Here is a 20861-nt window from a genome sequence, read left to right as displayed (position 1 = left end):
ATTTGTCAGTTTGCCGGTGCGATTCGGGGCAGCAACTTACCTAACAACTGCATCCGACTGGCTTATAAATTTATATCTTATGCTGAACTCAAAGGGCTTTTCGTCTCGGATATTGCGTGGCGGATGAAAAACCTGCAAGAAAATGGAAAGCGGTGCAATTTGAAATGTTAAAATGCCAAAAATGCAATCAATGTGAAAATGTTCCACCGGAGACGTGACTGACGGTATTTTCCTCTAATGGAAAACAGCTGAAGTGGCTGCCTAATGAGTTCGAATTTCACCTCAAGCCACTTTCATTTGTTTTTAATTTTAAGAGGATAACAACTTAACATACCTTAGCTATAAATCACCTTCACTCGGAATAATAATTTTATGGTGTTTACACAGTTCCTTTTATTGTAACTTAAATGACAAAATAGGAGACGTTGTTTTCAATAAAAAACGATCCAAATGGGTCCTTAACGAGTAACATTTTCCATCTCCTCACGCAATTTCTCTTCAATTATGCAATCTGCGATTTCTCCTTTGATTTTTCTCCATTGCCCTGTCAACTGCTCATCAACACTTTTCAGACGAGAAGTGTCTGAAGGAGTTTTCTCTCACATACCGAATGAACTTTTATTAATTTTCATAATTTATGCGTGGCAACTCGGCGGCAGTAACTGAAACCATATTCCCGGCCAAGAGCTTCGGATGACGTGTCCTTTACGCTGCCCTGTCCATTTGCCCATTTTTATGGCAGCGCGTTTATTTAAAAATTAATCAAAAAGTGGCAATGGCACTGCTTCGTCGACGGACTGCCTTAAGATAATATTACGCGTACGCTGAGTGCTGGGGAAAGTCGTTCAATTAAAATAAAAACGGAAAGCAGGACATGTAAACCTTGGGATGAACTAAAGATTTTATTCTCTGCAAAGTAATTGAAGATTGCAGATCTGCTGGGAAAAACTGATGCACATATAAAGCTTCGATACTGCTCAATTTTTTTCCACTTTCCGATTCTTAATGGGGAGCTGTCTTTCCAGTGAATTTGTTAGGCTAGTTTTTTAGTTTTAAAAATATTTTAAAAGTATTAAGCAGACGCAGTGAATTAAAAAAAAAATGTAAATTAATTATGGTATTATTTTCAGTATTATTATATCAAGAGATGATGGAAATAATATTGGGTATACCTAGTATTCTATATTAATATCATTATTTTGTTTTAGTTGATATTAAACGTTATACAAAATTCACTTACGAAATTCTAAGAAAGTAGCTTTTAAGATTATTTTTTTTATTATTAGACAGACAAGTTAAATTTTAAAATATTTAAATATACTTTTATTTTATTATCAATATTAATATATCAAGAGATGCTGGAAATTATATCAGATATGCCGAGTATTAGTTGATATTAATCGTTATAAAAAATTCAAATACGAAAATCAAAAAGTAGTTTACATTATTAACTTTAACGACTATATATATTTTTTTTTATATTAAGCAGATACAATGAATTTTAAATAATGTACATTTTCATTTTCATTATCAGTTATATTATATCAACAGATGCCTAGTATTTCAGCTTATTATTATTACTTTGTATTATTTGGTGTTAGGCGTTATAACAAATTTACTTACAAATATCTAAAAAAGTAGTTTATTAGATGATTTATTTCTTAAGGACTTGTATATTTAGTAGTCAAGCCTAAGTAGCTTGGAAAAGCATTAGCTAGGGTATGTAATTTAAACACGCCCGCTGAGCCGAGCTCCCAGCGCTCCATCGCTCCATCGCCCGTCCCGTTCCCCCATGCCCCTTTCACTTGCACTTGCACTCACCTTCACCGACGCTGTCACCGTGGATGTTTCGCTGAAGTACAATTGCGGTCCGGTGGCCTTGCCGCACCAGGAGCCGCCGGTGAATGGGCGTCCCAGTTCGCTGAGCTGCCAAGTAAATAAATAAAAATTTAATTAATTAAAAATCAAGTTTGTTTCGCTGGTGACACGCCCACAGACAACCAAACAGAAGGGCCGAAAGCAATTTCACACAGCTCGGCAAAATGCTGCCATGCCGCATTTAAAGCCGCACATATGTAGTGCACACACCGTCGCAGGCGCATTAAAAAATTGGGTTAAGTTATAGAGTTCGTACACCCTTATTGATTTTATTGGCGCTGGGCGAGTGAAAACGCATGAAAAATTAATAAGCGCACGTTACAGGGGGCCATCTGGCGTTGGGCTAATGGATTATGAGTGCGTGTTGTGCAGTGTAGTTTTTTACTTTCCCGGCCACCACTCCGCACAATACTGGATTGTTTTTCCTTGGCAGCGGTACCCGAACCCAGGGCAGCCCACATTCGGATTGGTATTTTATGCATGCGAAAAACCGTTGCCAATCGTCGAAGGTGTGCGACCAGCAGCTGAAACAACACGGCATCCGTGCTGCCCCATAAATGTATTTACATTGCGACCAAAAAAGAGACGCCTAAAGCTGGGCAAACGTATAGTGGTTAAAATATTAACCCAGTCGCCGAAAGAGTCGCAACTTTAAATGGGGAGTGCAATAATGGCCTGTGAAATACCCTGCTCTAAAGGAGGACTAGTATTTATTGTTACATATCACTCCTGAAAGTTTGATTCATACTTTTTCCCTTTTTGTCATAGAACTAATATTTTCTTTAAGCAACTAGCAGCACCAACTCTAAATTGATGAAGTTTCCATAGCACTTATTTTATTTATAGCACTATTAAATAAGAGTGGGTAATTAATATCAAAACCATCAAAATATATTTTCAAAAACGACGAAATAAAATTACAGCTGGCCATAAACAAACAATAAATTTCAAACTTTATTTCTCTCTTTCATTTTATTACCCGACTCGTAAGTAACAAGTTTCATTATTTCGTATTAAAACAACAGAATTAGTTATAAAAAAAGTGAATTTATTGAAAGGAACATTATTTTTATGAAATTCATTACAAGCTTTTGAAGTTGACTTTAGTCATAGGGGAGCGGTTTTAATATGTCATTGACTTTTGAAACTAAAAATGGTATATACATACCCATAAACAGTTTGATCTTTAAATGTATGTTTTTTATATAGTTCTTATAAAATTTAGAAATTTAAATAGTTACTTGTACTTATAACTATACTTGAAACGTGTCTTAACAAGAATGAAAGGACAAGTCGATTTATGACTGTGTGTAATTAAATATTTTAAATATTAGACTCATACATTTTATTTAAAAATATCCTATTCTACCATTTTTAATTAAATCAACTCAACTTTTAAGAGTATTGTGATGTGCGGGTCAATCTACTTTGGAATTCATTCGTGTATCTAGAAAGTTTTCCGAATCAAAAATGCCCAGCATACGCCACAAAATCACACAAATCTTTCCCCATTCGGGTCGCAAATGCTTGGTTTCGCCCCAGGACAACTGACATTTATAGGGCCAGCTCACATAGGCAGCATTAATATTGCTAATACCAGGACGATGAGGACACTGCCGGGCCGTTTCAATACTTTTTTTGCTGCCTGCGGCCTGGGTCAGTGGCCAACAGTCGATAAATGTGGGGATCGGAGAACGGCAACGGCAACGGCAGCTCATTTACACTGAGGTTCCAATTGATTAAGTTTTTAGTTAATGGGTTATTTGAACTGAACCGACGACCGACGAGGTCGGCCCCCGGCGTCCTCTGTGTCCTTTCTGCCCCGACATGTTCTGCGGCTGCCTCCAACTCAAACAACAATTTTTGCTGTAATTGCAAAGTCGCCAATCGAGGTCCGGCCAATATTTGTAACTGGTTAGAGTTGCAGTTGCACTGGAGTCCTGTCGGCCATTGCTGCTGTCATATTGAATGGTCGGGGCCGGTCCGTCGGCCATCCTCCTCTATCTCATCGGCAGGATGAATACTGGATTGGGTTGGGACTGGGCTGGGCAGCGGGTCCTGGCAGGACGGAGCCCACAGGCAGGCTTGACTGCCCGGCATAATGGTAATTTTCTGATTTCGATTTTGTGTAAATTCATTGCAAACTCTGTACGAGTCCTGGTCACAGGCCTCTTCATCTTACACTCGAAAAGGTTTTTTTAATTGGGAACGGTCTTTATAAATGTGTCATGCAAGAGGACGTTCTAGGGGATATTCGTCGAGTTTCAGTACATTACCAGGTTTCAAGAAAGGTGATATATATAAAATTTTTATGGGAACTTCTCAAAAATATAAAAACTTTGGCATACCATATGTGGATTTGTTCAATAAATTACAAAATAGATTTTTAAATAATTTTCAACTGTACTTATGAGTACAATAATGGCCTCATAATAATACAAATATCTGGTCTTTGGTGTTTTTTTTGGGCACATCTTGGCCTTTTATAAGTTTTTAGATTTGGATAAACCTTTTTCTGAGTGCACTGCCTTTTTCCCCTCTTTAGCTCCTCCGTCTATCTTACTCCGTCGCTCGTCCTCTTCATCATCGTCATCATGTCCATTGTGTGCATTGGAGCGTTATTAGCATCGACTTCATAACGAATTATTGGACCTTGGTCCTTGTGTGTGTGTCCTTTTCCCCCTTTACCCCTTAACCCCCCTTTCTTGCCCTCCTCTCCGTCTTTGGCCTATCTGCTCTTGCTTTTTCTGCTTCGTTTTGTGTTGGTTTTAAATTGATTGAATTATTATTGTAGCAAGCTTTTTTGGGCCGCCACCGCCTATGGGTTAAATTTTCTTTGATTAGGCCAAGGCTAATAATGGTCCGACTCTTTGGGCAAACGTTTGGTAGCCAGTCAGAAAAGTGTTGGCCTACTTAAAACTTAAAGGTTAAGTGAAATTTAAGCATAAAAGCTTATATGCAATTATTGATGCAAGGCAAAAATTAAAGCTTAAAGCAAATACAAAGCCAATAAATAGTATTATTTAAAACTAAGCCACAGTAACTGTTTGTAGAATCAAGCATACAACGATTACAGAAGTAGTGCAAAATAGATATACTGGAAAATCAATTATTTAAATAATACAAAGAGTAAGTTAGATATAATAAGTTTAATAACGGTAATAAAATTATAATTAGGTGTATTAAGTTTGCGAAAATATGTAAATGAGAATCAAACACCACAAATATGTCAGGAATTTGAAGTTTAATAGGATTGAATCAGCTGAAACCCAAAACTCGGTTCGACGTAACACGAGACTTTGGTTTGGTCCCCAACCATTAAAAACTCTTTTAAGACCATTAATGGGAATTTTGGATGCATTCCGGCCCACCCACAAGTATCCGCAGTACATTGTTCGGGGCTCAGGGATTTCGCCCTTACGCACACACATATTACACACTGAGTGCGATAAAAGTTTTATCAACATTGTTGATGTACTGGCATCCGCAGAATCCTTCTCGCTTCATAATCTGCCAACAATAAACAAAAGCTGCCGCTTGTCAGTGTTTCTCGTTCCTCGGCATCCTTTTCCTCCCCCAGTACATCCTTTGGTTGCAGTGTGTATTTCAACTTAATTGTGAAACAATTTAAGCGCATAATTCCCATTCCTTCCCACTGTTTGCGCGCTCTGTTTGATTTATAGTAATTTAAAGCATTGTGCATACTACAAATAAATAATTATACCATTTGGGCTTTTAATTTGCAATACAAATGCGCGAGGGAAAGACCCATAAATAAGTCAAAAAATGTTCTAAGCTTGGGGGACTTGAACTCAGACGATCTCGTAAACCTCCCTAACTTTCGTGCGGTCAACCGTGAGTTATAAGCTAAGGCAAAGTTGTTAAACAATCTATATGCCTTATCTATATACGCACACATTAAGTCCAATAAAAACTATTGACAATCTGTGGCAGGACCAAGCTGCTCCGCTGCTCCTGTCGTCGTCCTTTGCTCGAAAGGAGGGGCAGAGGGTCAGGACTACGGCCGGGGATGTTGTGATTGTCAAATATTGAGTCATTTGCCCAAGCTGCTCTCGCAAGGACACTCAAGGATAACTGCCAGCTCCCCCGCCTAACTGCTGCCTTTGTTGTCTCTGTTGATTTAGGTTAATACGTTTATGCATAAACTTTATTATTTATGATTAGCAATATTAGGAAACACACAAAGGGTCCAGCAGGAGTTTTAAGCGGGCAGGGGAAGGCGACTATAATTTACTAACTTGGTAAACAGTGGAGCTTTTGAAAGAATCCAGCAACATTAATATTCAATATCTTAGTTTTATAAATTTTATCTATGTGCTCTAAAATACCTTTACTAGAAGAATTTTGAGTATTGATTACGTACTTGAAAATTTTCTAGGAACAGGAATCTCGACCCATGCAAATTCGGTTTAGGCAGTTTAAACTGTACTTAAGGACTGCGACCTCCTTCCCACGAACAGCCCAAGATTGTTTGCTGAATTATTAAAAATAATTCCGAAAAGGTCAAGATAAGGACAGCCCAGTGTCGCTCCCCCTTTGGCCTGTTACAAAATGCATGAGACAGAATGTCCAGCTAAATTGAATAAATGATTAAACCGGAGCCTCAGACTCGACACGGGGTGCTGGGCCTGAACCTGGGTAAATCATATATAACCGTATATGTGGGAAAGGCAGCGGATATAAATTTTCCGTTTCGGTCAAGAATTTATGTGGCCAGGCCATGACACGCATTATTTATACAGATCGGAGGGCCGGGAGGGGCCTACAAAACCGCGTCAGCAGTTAAAATTGCCTTTACTGGAAAAAAACGATTCGATGGAAATGGAGGCTTTGAGGGGGGAAAACACAACACAAACCTGCGGTTAGTTACGAGTCTATATAGAACTGCAACGACAACAATGAACAATGCACGAGCAGCGGCAAAAAATTGAAAATATTTAACTGAATTTTAAAACCCAGGAGGAAGACCAAACATAAAAAATACAATTAAAGGCCGAATTTGTGTATCGAATTTTGAAATTCCCTTCTACGGTAAATAAAAAACAAATATATTTACCAAAGAATTTGGAATAACTTAATTTTACAATAAAAGAAATAATTTCTATTTGAAGCAAATAATGTTTTTAAAAGTCATTTAAAAAGAAAAATAAAATTTGAAAAGACATATAGAGTAAATATTTTTTCAAGTCCAAATATTTCTGGTATATGTTGAAAAAACATAAGCCTTGTTTTCAGTAACAAAAGCGCACTTACCCCCTGCAAGCGTGTGGAAAATGGAGCGCGGGAAAATGCAGCGGCAGGAAAACTAGGGACATGCCCGTCAGCCAACCCGCCCCTCGTCCTCTGCGGAAATCCCTCAACTCCGTACACATGTCAAGCGCCAAATGAAACCTCAACAGGACAGCCCAGGAGTGCCTGCGACTGCACTGGATGGCTATTCCATGTCCGCAGTCCGGTCCGCATCCCGTTTTAGTTTTTCGCGGACGAGCACCGCAAAATGTCAGCGCACGCCCCACGCTTGTTAAAATTTATTGTTGCACAAAGCGACGGAGGGCCGGCGGGAAAAGCGGAGGTCTGCAGAGCCTACGGAGCTAAACTAATAGAGGTTTATGGTTTTCCCCCAGTCGGACAGTGGGCGGAAAGCCCTTTCTAGTTAGCGAAGGGTTTGTATCTGTAGTCCCGGGACAAAGCGAGAGATTTTGTGAGTAATAGGAGAAATCGGTTGGAGGGGACATCCATAAAAAAATGTTATGTAATCTCTTTAGACTTAAATTGCCCTACAAGCTTTCCTTATAAATGATTTAAATAATTGAGTTCAGAGTTACAGCACATTTTTATTAATTTCATATAACCCTTGTTTTTACAAAACGCAATGATACAGATACATTCATAGAATACACATAGAATTATAAATGCACGTTTGCACTTGCACGTCTTAAACTGACAATTGACACGTTGCTAATCATTTATTCGTTTTGGGAAATAAAATGTTTCCTTCATAGGTTTAATACTATACCCAACAGGAGTTGTTGAAATTATTAACGCTCCTACACATTTTGGCAATACATATATAATATAAAAATTTTAATTTTTGTAAAATTAAGGAAGCAGAAATTATGAATGATTGAATACTATTGAAACACTTAACAATAATTATAATCAGCACTGATAAGTATTTTAAATATTTCCACACCTTGAAAAAATATATTGCCTATATATCCTTACTTTACATGTCAGACACAATCATTATAAAATGTCACAATGAAATCCCAGGGACGTTTATTTTAATAAACCAACCACACGCTCACTTCATTTTCCAGAATCAGCTTAAGGCAGAAGATTAAGTGACCATACACATCTCCCTACCATTTGCGTTTCAGCACTTCTGTGCGAATATTTTATTTAATCCCCAAATTAAAACAGCTCAAGGTATCCGGAGGGAAGGAAGAAAAGCGACCAGTCAGTCTGGGCTTTATCAAAAGCGGTTTAAGCAGGGCCAGTCAACCCGAAACCGAGATAAAGATACAGATGCAGATACGCAACTGAAACAAAAACTGAGACAGAAGCGAATACATTTACGAGGCGCAGGGGGAGGGGGCATTCAAACATATTGCACAAGTCAATTACAGGGATTTAGTGAGCTTTTTCGTACATTTTATTTGGCCAGGATTTTGGTTTTAGCATTACAAGGGCGAGGACAGCGCCATCCGCAGTCCGTTCCCGAATGTGCCCGCAAAATTTGCGATAAAAATATACACCACGCACACAGATCCAGATCCAGTGCCAGTGCCACAGTACATGTTAAATAGTTTTCCTTTTTGGCCCGGAGAAGGGCAAATGGATATGACCCAACAACACTACAGCACTCAAGCCCCAATCCCAGGATCGCCAGGACACACACGGACACGGATATCGGGAGAGACACGCACACTGGCGCAGCATTCAATTCAATTTGCCGGGCTAATGTGGTATTTGTCAACAGAGAACCAAACAGAAAATTACAGAATTACTCGGACATTGATTGAATCGAACGACGACGACGACGACGACGGCAACGACAACGTCGAAAGCTACCAATGATGACAAGCCAAAGTCCTCGCCCGGATTTCCACCCATCACCCATAACCATCCCACGCCCACCGCCCACTTGGGCATGAAATTATAGCCCGCAACGCAAGCAAATGGAGTGCAAACTTCCGGACACAATTTCCCACAAACTATTTTTATTATCACGTAACATGAATTTTAATAAATGGAATTCCAGCCCTCTCACCTGCATGAAGCCCTCGGGACATCCGGGCAACTCGCCCGTGGGACTTAGGTTCGTTTCGTAACCGTCCACATCCGTATCGACCATGCCCTCGTCGAACCTTCCCACCGTAAAGCCATCAAAGATGATCTGAAAGAGAAACAGGAATATATAATTTCAACATTTTTATATTTCTACGGAAGTGCTTTTTAATTTGGGTTAAGTAATAAGTTATCGATTCTTTACAGTCATATTTAAAACTTTTTAAATAAAATAAAGAATAATGTTACATATTTTTTACCTATCCTTAAATATTTGTTTGTGACCTTTATTTTAAACAATTCCAAAATAATATTTAATTTAACAGAGTCGTGTCTCACTTGGCTCGTTTCTCACTTGGACTATTACAGCTGAACTTAAAGAATTCATTTATTTAGATTTCCTATCCCCAAAAAGACCATATTCGTTCTAATACACTTTTTTGGCATACTCCAAATCCCTTAGAGCCCAGTTTAGCCTGGCCTTGCAGGGTATTAAAACTATATTTTACATTTGCTTAGAGTTATGCAAATGAAATTCCATTTGCAAAAAATGTAAGGGACCGCAAAACGCCTCATTGTGCCGCCCACTGTTTGCATATTTGATTGGCCACAAAAAGAAAATATCAGACTCACACTGCCTCGACAGGGAGTCAAGTCAAGGTCAAAGTAAGAAGGTTGTGAGGCAGAAAGTCAAGTGTCTAATCCAGTATGCAATATTTACATTATGTTCTTGTGCGGGTCCATGTACTTTAATACTCATTACTCTTAGATTAAAGGGGTATATTGAATTCGAGAAAAATAATGTTTCCGATCCTATAAATTTTTGAATGTTTTGTTTCAGTGCAAATTGAAAATGATTTTATTGATCAATACCTTTATAAAATGTCTGAATTTTACCAATCGCATTAGTATTATAAATGTTCTATGAACAACTAAGTTAAACATGCTTTGCATGGTTAGTGGTACCGCTGCCCTCCGCTAGGTGGTGTGGCGTGGCGCACACATCGGTGGTGTGTGCCGCGCCAAAAGAAAGGCCCTGGAATTTTACTTTGATTGATATTTGAAACAGTGTAACGGGTACCTGACAGTCGAGGCACTCGAAAGCATCGTTTCTGCTTGCTCTAATAAAATATGCAAATAAATGCCTGCCAGAGTGTGTGTCGAAAATTGGAAAGAAAACTCCAATAAAAGGGTTGAGCCTCGGGTTTCAGTCGCTGCCACTTGCTTTTCATTTAGCAGAATTTCCCAACACCTACGCAGACGAGGAGATTTTCACTTCCAATTTGAAATATTAAACAAAGGCAAAAGTGACAGCGGAAAACGGGGAGGGATATCCACTTCGTACATGGCATTTGTGGCTTCATTAGGAGCGTCGACTGGACGGCAGTGGAAATTTTCTGAAAAACTTTTGCATTTGCAAGTTTGCTTTGGACTTCTACGTGGACTTCTTGCCCCGGAAACTCTCTTGGGCAAATGAGGAAGCATAATTTATGTGTAGTGTATGCTTTTTAAGGAGTTCTCTCGTATTTTATGGTTTTTTTCCTTTCGAAGTTCTTTGGTCTTCGACGTGACAAAGTGAGAAACTTTATCAAAAACTTTTCATCGCTGCTTAAATATAAACTTTAAATGCCATTGGTGTCAACCCGTTTCATATTTTATTTGTTTGCGGTAGTAAATTAGGTCTTCATTTCAAATTTTCAACACAATAAAACCAATATGAACTCGTCCACAAAAATGCCAAAAGCTCTTCAACATTGCATCAGCCATAGCCAACTGAGCAGTCCACAAAAGAGCAATATCAATTTCATTCTAATTATAATAATATTATAAGCGCAAAAGTACAACAACAATTTTTCAGAATATCAAATACCCACATTGAAAAAATGGCTTAAAAACTTATCTGCAAAAAGAGCTGTCAATAAAATATTTGCAAATACACATAATTTACAAGGCAAATAAAATAATAAATATGGTAAAACCAAATAAGCACTTGGATCGGTAATCTCAAATTATTTGTAATAAAAAAAATGGCTTGATTTATGCGAAGTTTTGTCTGCTTTTTGTTAAAAAAAGCTTTCTTTTTGGTTGATTTGTTGCATATATTTTCCCGTCCATTAGATGGAGTGGAAAACTATCTTTAATTACGAAAAAGCTGGTGCTGTCTGTTATTTGATTAAAGCCAACATACGTCGAGTTGGGTTAAAGCATTTCCATTAAAAATTAGCCCATGGGTAAATGGCTGAGTCCCAGGCAATTTAAACTTCTCCCTTCAGCGAAGGTCTGGGACTCTGGCTGACAATCATCAATCAATATGTACAAACAGACAGCAGCACCGACAACGGCCCTCTGGTTCTCGCCCGCGCCAATGTCTAACATTATTATTTCAAGCAATTTCCCACACAGACGCACCAGAGTGAGTAGCAAAAAATATATAAAAATCGAAGGGGAGCGCGAAAACCCAGGGAAGCCTCGGAAAGCCAACCGCATGATTTATATGCTGCGTTGAAGAGGTGAGGAAGGAGAAGTGTACTGAAAGAAACACTAACTCTTACCTATATAATATTGTAAAATCTATTTGTTATTATTTTATTGAGTGAAGGTTATATTTTTTACAAAGTTTGTGTTTTAAAATATTTTCGTATTTTCGGAACCAGTTTAATTTTAAATATTGTTATTAAAGTAAGGACGAAAAAACGAGGCCAAGCCCTATTCATATGATAAGATGAACTTTGAAAGACAGAACCTGACGAAGCATTTTATAAATTCAATGCCACAATACTCTTTTTTCAGGTGTACCCACGTTCTACACAAAAAGTGGTCTACAAATTCGGAAACACAAAATAAAAGTTATACCTTATGCATGACAGATTTGTGCAAGGTGCAAAGCCCACGAAGGAACATTTTGCATACATCATCTCGCAAACTTATTCAAATGTGTGTGTGCGGGACTCCCAGGCGGATTGGGGAAATTTAAGGAGCAAATGGGGTGGCTTGGGAACGGGGAAACAGATTTGCTGACTACCACTTCCTGGGACTCAACTGCTCATTGCGATGTTTACGCAAATTGCAGGGGAAATCAATTATTTTCGAAATTGAAATTGACGTTTCTCTGACAGCTCGCCAAAAATGTTTTGAAGCGTGTCTAATTTCATTGTCAACGTGGGTGGTTCCCCTTCCCCAGTGCTATTCGATTTGTTTGCTTATTTCTGCGTCAGCCCCTGCATCTCCTTGCTCTCCTATTTTTCTGTCTTTTTCGGTGTCTCCAAAGGCGTTTTAAAGAGCTCCGTTCCACTTAAAGAGCTCTCGGGGTGACTAGGATCCGACTGCAATCGCTGGAAGTCCTAATTAAGCACGCACCAAATGCCGGAGCCCCCAAAATGTCAGGAGATATGCCGCCAATGCGAGAAATGGAGACATTCTACCGAACAAGCACGAACGGAGTGTGCAGAAAGCGAGAAAAGGATACGTAGAGGCTTAAAAATACCCTGGTATTTTGGAAAAATTTGACCGAATAGAAAAAGTCTACAAACTTAAACGTTTCCTTGTTCTGATTATCACGATTCAGAAAGACTAGCTTACACTTTTGCAAGATCACCATAAATCCTTCAAGAACCTTCTAATAGACTTTATTGTGATCTCAGAAATTATTGATCCTAAAGCTTGCATATCTCATTGATTAAACATCAATTAAAATAACTTGTATGAGCCAGACTTGAATTGGAAACATCTGAAACTAAGTCAGAACAGCAGCAAATGGGTATTCCTTTCAATAGTTAACAATGTATTATTAGGCACACATTTAAACTTAGTATGCATAAATAATAAAAGTTAATTGTGACATGAAAGAATTTTTCGTATATATTGAGTAATATAAATAACAAATTTAAGAACTGGTAATACACAGAGCAAGACGGTAAATAAATACGGGATTTTAAATTTGTGGTTTTGGTATGACTTATAACGACAGTATTTTTAAGCCCATTCATGTTTGAGGTACATGTCCCTTACATTATTGTACGTTAAACATAAAGAAGTAAAATATTTAAGCATATAACGAGTAATAACAAAAAATTATTATACTGAAGTGGCAGTTGGAATAAATACAATATTTCCAATTTTAAAGAGTACTTTACTACAACTGCCCTTTTTCAAAACTTTCAATGAGTACTTTTTGATTTTGCTATCTAAAAAATACTAAAAATGTTAAACGGTGTTATTAAAAGTATTTAAGTTAACTATATTGATGTTGTACAAAGCTTTTAAAATCCAATTTCTAGCAGCCATTTTAAAATGGTTGAGGAACCTTGTTTATCTTAGCTTAAACCACTAAAGTCTCTGCGCTATCCGCGTACTACACAATTAACTTGTGCCTTTCCGGACAGAACCCATATACCTCGTCCGGGTGGCAGGCACAGACAGCTCCTCATGCGATATGTACGAATCGGATTGCCGTTGTTGGGAAAGGAGGATGTGTCTGCGAATATTTCACGGCGGTGCATTTGTGCGTGGCGCTGTCTGCGAAAGTGGGTGTGTGGGTTCCCGTTAGAGTGCACTCCCCTCCAGGACCGCCCTCCTCTGCCCTCGAGAGCATGTGTGTGTGCACTGCACTTTTATTTCGCTGACGCACGGCTAATCTTTGGCCTACGGCGCACGAAAGCCAACAAACGGACAGCGGACAGCGGACAACAACACGAGCCGGGCAAACACTCCACTGATTCGGCACCGCCAACACCAGTGGTGAGAAAGGTACCGGACTTGGGATAAGGGTATACTAGACAATACTGCCTAAGAATATTTTCAAATTTAAATTGGTTTAACCTTAAAAAAAATATGACTTACATTCATAAAAGTATGTTAAGAACAAAATTAGGTGATAGTAATCTAACATTTTTAAAGGCAACTACCTCATGAAAAAAGAAAAGCTCATAAACTATCCCTAGGTGAAAAAACTTATGTGTCAATTATACATTCACCATTTCTTATACTAATAGTATTTTATTTTACTTCAATATATATGTTCCACAATGCTTAAAAAAGAAGTCATGAAAGTTGGTTTAACTTTATGTTAAAAACACTTGTGGGATTATAATCTACAATTTTTAAATGTAAGTACCCCATAAATATAAAAAAGCTCATAAAATATATTTGGATGAAAAAACGAAAATGTCAAATTTATATTCCAACTTCTTTAACACCCGAGAAAATAAAATTAATAAAAAAATAAGATTAATAAAATTAAGTTTAAAAAAAATGTATATATAAAAGAAAATTGAGTTACTTTTCAGTAAGATATATTTTATAAATTATGTAAAAGTACCTAGATGAGCAACCATCACTATCGACTACCCTTCAGAACCTTCGACCCCACTCACCTGCACAATGTCGCCTTGATCATGACCGGATGCTGTGAATGTCAAGTGACAGAGGAAAGGCAATTTATTCCACTGTGGCGTTGGCACTTTTATGGCATAGGTGCGTCCGATATCGCCATAATATGTACGATTGCAGACTGTTGGGGAGTTGAAAAAAGTAGAATGTGAGTTGAAGGGCCATAAGTGCAAACTACAGTAAACGACCAAAAGAGTGTTTTACGAGATCTCTTTCTTTTTAATTTTAATTTTTGAATTCATTTTTTTGTATAAGTAGCTATATAATTTAATAGGTAAGTTCATTATTGCGAAAGCTCATTTTTAACAAGTAATGAATTTAAATCATAGAAACTAGGATTGTGTTTCAAGATAAAATTCGAACTAAATAATGAAAAGAACACAGTTCAATATTTTATAATTTTAAGTGTGCGCAGTTTGCTCCTTCGACCGTTCACTGTACTGTTTGCAAATCCTCTCCAGCAGAGAGGCGGACGACAGCTGGCGGCATTCACTCACCAGAGCAATGTTTGGGCTCATCCTTGCCATCGGCGCAATCGCTGCGTCCGTCGCAGTATTTGTCCAGGGGCACGCAGATGGTGCCGCTGTTCCCGCTGCCCTTGCAGGAGAACTCGGAGACGCGGCAGGCGAGTCCCAGGGTGGTGGCCAGCAGGACGACCAGGAGCGCCGGCAGGAGGAGCTGCAGCTCCACCAGCCGCTGCAGCGGAGATGAAGATGAACCGCACAGCCGATGGCAGTGCTTGTGACGTCTCCCCATCCTGGGCATCTGAAAGGGCGGAAGGAGATTAGTTGAGTCAACAAATTGTCAGGTGATGTGCTGGAATCAAAGCGCTCCTGTCAGCCGGAAAATGAGATGGCGGTGAGTCGCAGGAAGCGACCGCCAGCTGACCTAGATGGGCGATGCGAATTTGAGCAGACAGGGTGTTCACCCCGTCAGTTGCCCCGCAGATCAGAAGGCAAACGCCTGACAAAGATGGAGTTGTGAGTGGTTACCCATTAAGGTACACAAATGTAGATACAAGGGTTACCGTAATAGAAAACCTCAAGTGGAACCCATAAATTTACATTTTAAAATTATAAATCATTAACCAATTGAAGTAGGGATACCCAAGACAGTATGGGCCCACCGCTCTATGCTGTAACTAATAACATATTTTATATTTCAAATTATTTTGATTTTGAAACGTATCTTAACATCGTTATTAAATTGTTTGCCCAACTCAATATTGATTATTTTTATGCAAATTCCATTTAAACTGAGTTCACACATAGCTCTTTAGTAATCAGCATGGACCCTAAGTCATTAGATAGTTAACTTAAATTTGTAGTCCCATAAAGTTCCTGCAAACTTAGATGAAGTTTTAACGTCGAAGCCTTTAAGAATTCCCTCACCTGCCTTCGTTTTCAGTTCCTTGTCATTGGTTCATCCCTTCCAACCACTTTCTCCTCTTATCCCTACGAACTGCCCCTTGTGGCCTTCTCATTTTTCTGCAATTTCTGCTTAGCCCCCAGCTAATTATTTTAGCTTCAGTTGGGATATTTTCGTTGGCCACTTGTAAGTTTCTAAAACAACGGGAACAAAGGGGGAACAAGACGCCCGGGTCAGATTCAGTCTTTTAGTCCTTCAATCCTCCAGTCCCCGAGCAACAGACGCTCCCCAGTTTCTCGGGCTAAGTAACTGAAAGTGTCCCGGTTGGCATTATCTCCACTCCTTAGTCCCGCTGACTCACACATTCGAGTACATGGCAAGCGTTCCAGGGAGGGAACACACAATTATAGCACAAGTCGAGCGGGAAACATATTGACAGGAGAAAGCCACGAGGGTCCGACTCAAAAGAAAGGGACCGGGAAAATGGGGAGCCAAGTGTTATGAGTGTTTTCCCGTTTGGCACGCGTCGCTTTCCCCTATCTCATCTCTTTCTCAGCCCCCGGATTGTCAGCTTCATTATTATGCTTTATTTCCGACTTCTTCCTGCTTCTTTTTATTAAAAATGTCGCCAAATCTACAAGAACACACTTAAAATGTGATCCTTATGTTTTCTTGAGCTTATGCAATTTTAATTTTTATGTCCCAATGAAGGTACTTTGTAATAAATATTGTTTTTAAGAAATAAATTGAAATTAAGAATAAGTTTTTTGTCAAGAAATAAAAGAAAACGTTTTATTCAACGATAAACCATTTTTGAAATGTGTTTCACAACATCGGTGTTATTTTGTATACCTTTGCGGAGACCATTGGTCAGACGTTTCCGACCCTATAGGGTAAATATATTCTTGATCAGCATCGATAGTCGATATCGCCAAGTCCGTCAGTTTCAATATCCCTTGCGAGATTAGATTAAAAGCTTATGATTTCGAATTTTCCTAATCGTCATACAAAATTTGCAATAAAATAAAGTTTGAAACCCTGTTCGGACATCTATATCCTACAGATTCCATAGCTTTACTTGTTATATTCTATAAATAGTTGAGGTATTTTCTTAAGATTGTAAAAAGTAATGGCTGCACATATTTGTTTGTATGTTGAAATAACTTTAAATTATTCAAGACATGCGACTTTCATTCTTTCTACTTTGGTTAGGAACATTCTTCAAGCGGGTCTTTACGTGAAGAAGGAAGTGGGGCTTGAGACGTCGTCTTGGACTTGGACTTTCCTTGCCCTTTTGGTGTTCTCGGGTTACTGTTATTGTTGCTGTGGCTGTGGCTCAGGCTGCTGTCCCGTGCTGAAGTGTTTACAACACTTCCGGCGCATAATGGAAAACAAAAGGCTTAAAAGGGGATACACAAAGGATTTGAGCAATCAAGTGCGCTTTTGAGCACGCAGACCGATAGCAGTTTTATTCCCGCTCGCTTTTTCCTGCCTCGCATTTTTTCTTGCACCTGCCATTAGGTTGAGGGCTAAGGAGAAAAGATGCTTTCGCCCTCAGTTTGTTTCAAAGTCATAACAATGCTGAGTTTTCAATATGCGCCCCGAGGAACCCACACGTATGCGCCATAAAGTCCTCCCATGTGGCAGGAAAAAAGGGAAAAGAAGCAAGGAAACGGGGCATAAAACTTCAAGTAGTTAGGTCCAAATGTCTGCACGGTTTTAGCCAGCAACAACAATGAGGCCCGAAAGGGTGGACACGGAAAAAAGGGATTTCAAGGGGTCTGGCTTTTATGTCTAAAGTTTCACTTGAACGTCGAGCGCACATACACCCGGCCGCTCTGGTAAAACGACATTTAAATTCTGTAGGGGAATGCACCTATGTGTGGGCCCAAGGATTCCGGGCTTGGGGAATTTTAATTATAAAGCTCTTCCGGGTTTTCGGCCAAGCATCCACAAAAATACGAATATCGCTCACTTAATTCAATGCATATTCGCCCGGCTCCCTGTTTGATTGAGCTTAAGAATGCAGTTACACGCAGCTGAAAATCATGAAAAAGGCTGTTGCTGAGCTGGAAGGATAATAACCAGCGATAAGGAAGAAAGGCGGGAGAGTCGGAAGATAATCGGTTGCAGCATCAGCCGTCCCTCGGGTCAAAAGCAGAAAAAACAGGAAAAAACAGGGAAGCGGCCTGTAAGCCATTCCTAAGCCACATGCCGGCAAACAGGAGCAACCACGGACAGAAAACAGGCCAAGGAGAGCGGAAGAAAGACGGCAAACAACAATGGAAGGACTCCAAGGAAGAAACATTGGATGAGCGACTTCCAGGAGGAGCATACTTGAATAAATACAGAACATGAAAACACTGAAAACACTACTTATCCAATAAACAAGAATGGAAACTAGCATCGGAAAGCCGAAGAGTTAATACCGCTGTTACTTTTCCGAAAAAACTGTATAGCAAAGCAAACTATATATGTATAAATATAAAATATGAATTACAAAACATCGTGATGTAGGCGAATCTTATCATATTTGACCCTAGCGTAGCTATAAAAAAGCCTCTATACAGCACTGCCCAAAATGTTGTCAAAAAAGGCGAAAGTATTTATTAGTTTTTTAATTAAAAAAAAAATGTTGTGGGTTTACAATTCATTTAATTATTCGTGCTTTAAGATTTTTTCTAACATTCCAATTTTAGCTGGATCGAATGCTGTTGGTAAGCAGCACTTTTAATATAATTACTACTGAACATTTATTTTGTTCTGCATATCGGGTCATTATATGAAAGATAAAGGATAACTGTCATATATGTATGTCATATGTTTTCCCTATATTTCGCTTTTTATTATTTGTTATTGTATTAAGTAATTATAAAGTTTTAATTCGTTAATCTGAAGCAGCTTACCTCTGATCTCCTTCATATTTATATACATTGTCTTTTAAATAAAGTTATTAAATTGTGCATATTTTACTTTTAAGACCAATAAAATAACAACAGGATTTTATCTTATCAGATTTATTATGTACTGGTTATACCTTTAAGGAGTTTCACGATTTACTTTGCATTTTATCCCTTCACTTTCGGAGAACCGATTGTCAACAGAATCCCCAATTACCCAATGCGTTTTGACCACCTGCATCTACAGCTTGTCATGGCTTAAAGGTCTTTCATTTCATCTAAGGCCACATGCAGTCGCCTTTTGCAAGGCTAATCCCATCAATGTACTCTCATGCCAGGCTCAATCAAATTCTAGTTACAATTTGAAGACTCACCAGCACACATGGCACAATTAGAAGGCAAGAGGTAGAGGAGAAAGCAATAGAAAAACTACTGGTCGACTGACCAACTGGACTGGCTAGGAATTTGCCACAATTGACAAAGAATTTATGCGATGCTTATGAAAGGATTTCCAGCTAAGTCCCATTCACCAAATGACAGAGTTTCGCTTTTTCTGTAAGCACTACGAAGAGGAATATGGGGAAAGCCAGCGATAACGTTGTCCTTTAGTCCTACAGCAGTAAATAAACGCATCTGGGCCAGAAAGTGAAGCTGAAAGCCCACAGAAAACATTACTCGATTGTCTCAATTGTGAGGTTCTCAATGCATTGCTAAAATACATTGATGTGTTTTTCAATACATCAGAAAGATCTAATTTTGATTTGATTATTGGTTGAACAACTAAGTTTTGGTGTGAAAAATTAGGACACCATTTTATTCTGTTTACAGTTTAGGATCAGTACAATAAAAGTTATCACAAAAAAATATTTAAAATCATATTAACAAATATACGAATGGAAAAAATATCAACATTTGCATTTTTAAACTTTTTCTCGGACAAAGAATTCTAGTTTCCGTTTGGTGTGCTCTGCACTGAGAAAAAGTATTATGCAATGGATCTAGATTTTATTTTAGAAATTATCTAATTTCCATTGCATAATACTTTTTCTCAGTGCCGAGCACACCAAGCGGAAACTAGAATTCTTTGTCCGACAAAAAGTTTAAAATCACGATGCAAATGTAGATATTTGAATTTTTTCCATTTCCCGCTAAGCAATTGCCACCAGAAACAACAGCCGAAAAAAAGAATAATATTTATAATTAAATTAATAAGAAACAGCATCAAAAGTCGGCAGGGCCGAGGGGCAAATGGCGACTCCAATGGCCAGCAGGCGTCAAGAAATTAGCATAACAAAGCCATTAGGAGAGGCACAGGGGAGCTCCAGTGGATTCTGATTTCAAAGGCGACTGTGGCAAGGACAGAGGCGCACGGCGAGGGGCGGGAGGCTGGGGCATGGGTGCGGAGCAGGGGGAGTTGCTGCCGGGCAAAACGGCAGCACAAACACAAACAGACTGGGGATGTCACCCGCAGAGCCAGGCTACACCAGAAAAAATTAATACATTTAGCTTTTCAATTAACAATCTTAGGGCTAAAGACTGAGATACCATTTGTGGAAAATAAATGGCTTACAATATATTATATATATGTATATATATAAATATACACATTAGCGGAGGGTCAAATGTGATTTTCATGACATAGTTTCCACGATTTAAAGCCCTCCAAATCGATTCCCCCTAATGTACATATACGTTATATTCATGGAAAACAACTTAAAAATCAGATTCCCACTTTTTTCGAAAATTCAACATGGAAATATATTAAAAAGAGCGGACAATAAATAATTTCTAATTTTTATTATAATAAGATATGATGACTTATAAAAGAAGGATGGTTTTGCTTTGTGTGTATTTGCCTGAAATGAGTGTTTTTTTAATCTAATTTTCAATCGTTGTTATTTAAATGCAAAATTATATTTGAAGTTTAAGATTTTTCTCTGGTGTAGCAGTGGTTGCAATTTTTCCGCGTTTCTTTTTTAGTCGCAGTCTACGTGCGAAGCTACTTTTTGAGTAATG

The 20861-nt window shown here is 38.6% G+C and overlaps 1 protein-coding gene across 2 annotated transcripts in view; it reads right to left on the bottom strand.

Moving 5' to 3' along the window:
• LOC119552817 overlaps nt 1–20861 on the bottom strand; it is a 78244-nt gene that overhangs the window by 41304 nt on the left and 16079 nt on the right. For both annotated transcript variants that reach the window (XM_037862664.1, XM_037862665.1), the window contains 5 exons: nt 15075–15342; nt 14562–14698; nt 9173–9298; nt 1822–1926; nt 41–132 (listed from right to left, as the gene is read on the bottom strand). In XM_037862664.1, coding sequence (XP_037718592.1) covers nt 41–132; nt 1822–1926; nt 9173–9298; nt 14562–14698; nt 15075–15342 — 728 coding nt within the window. Of the gene's footprint in view, nt 1–40; nt 133–1821; nt 1927–9172; nt 9299–14561; nt 14699–15074; nt 15343–20861 lie in introns of those variants that run through there.

Source organism: Drosophila subpulchrella, chromosome 3L (genome assembly GCF_014743375.2).
Source record: "Drosophila subpulchrella strain 33 F10 #4 breed RU33 chromosome 3L, RU_Dsub_v1.1 Primary Assembly, whole genome shotgun sequence".
NCBI lineage: Eukaryota > Metazoa > Arthropoda > Insecta > Diptera > Drosophilidae > Drosophila > Drosophila subpulchrella.
Note: the sequence above shows the minus strand (reverse complement) of the source record. Positions and strands in the feature narration are given on the sequence as shown.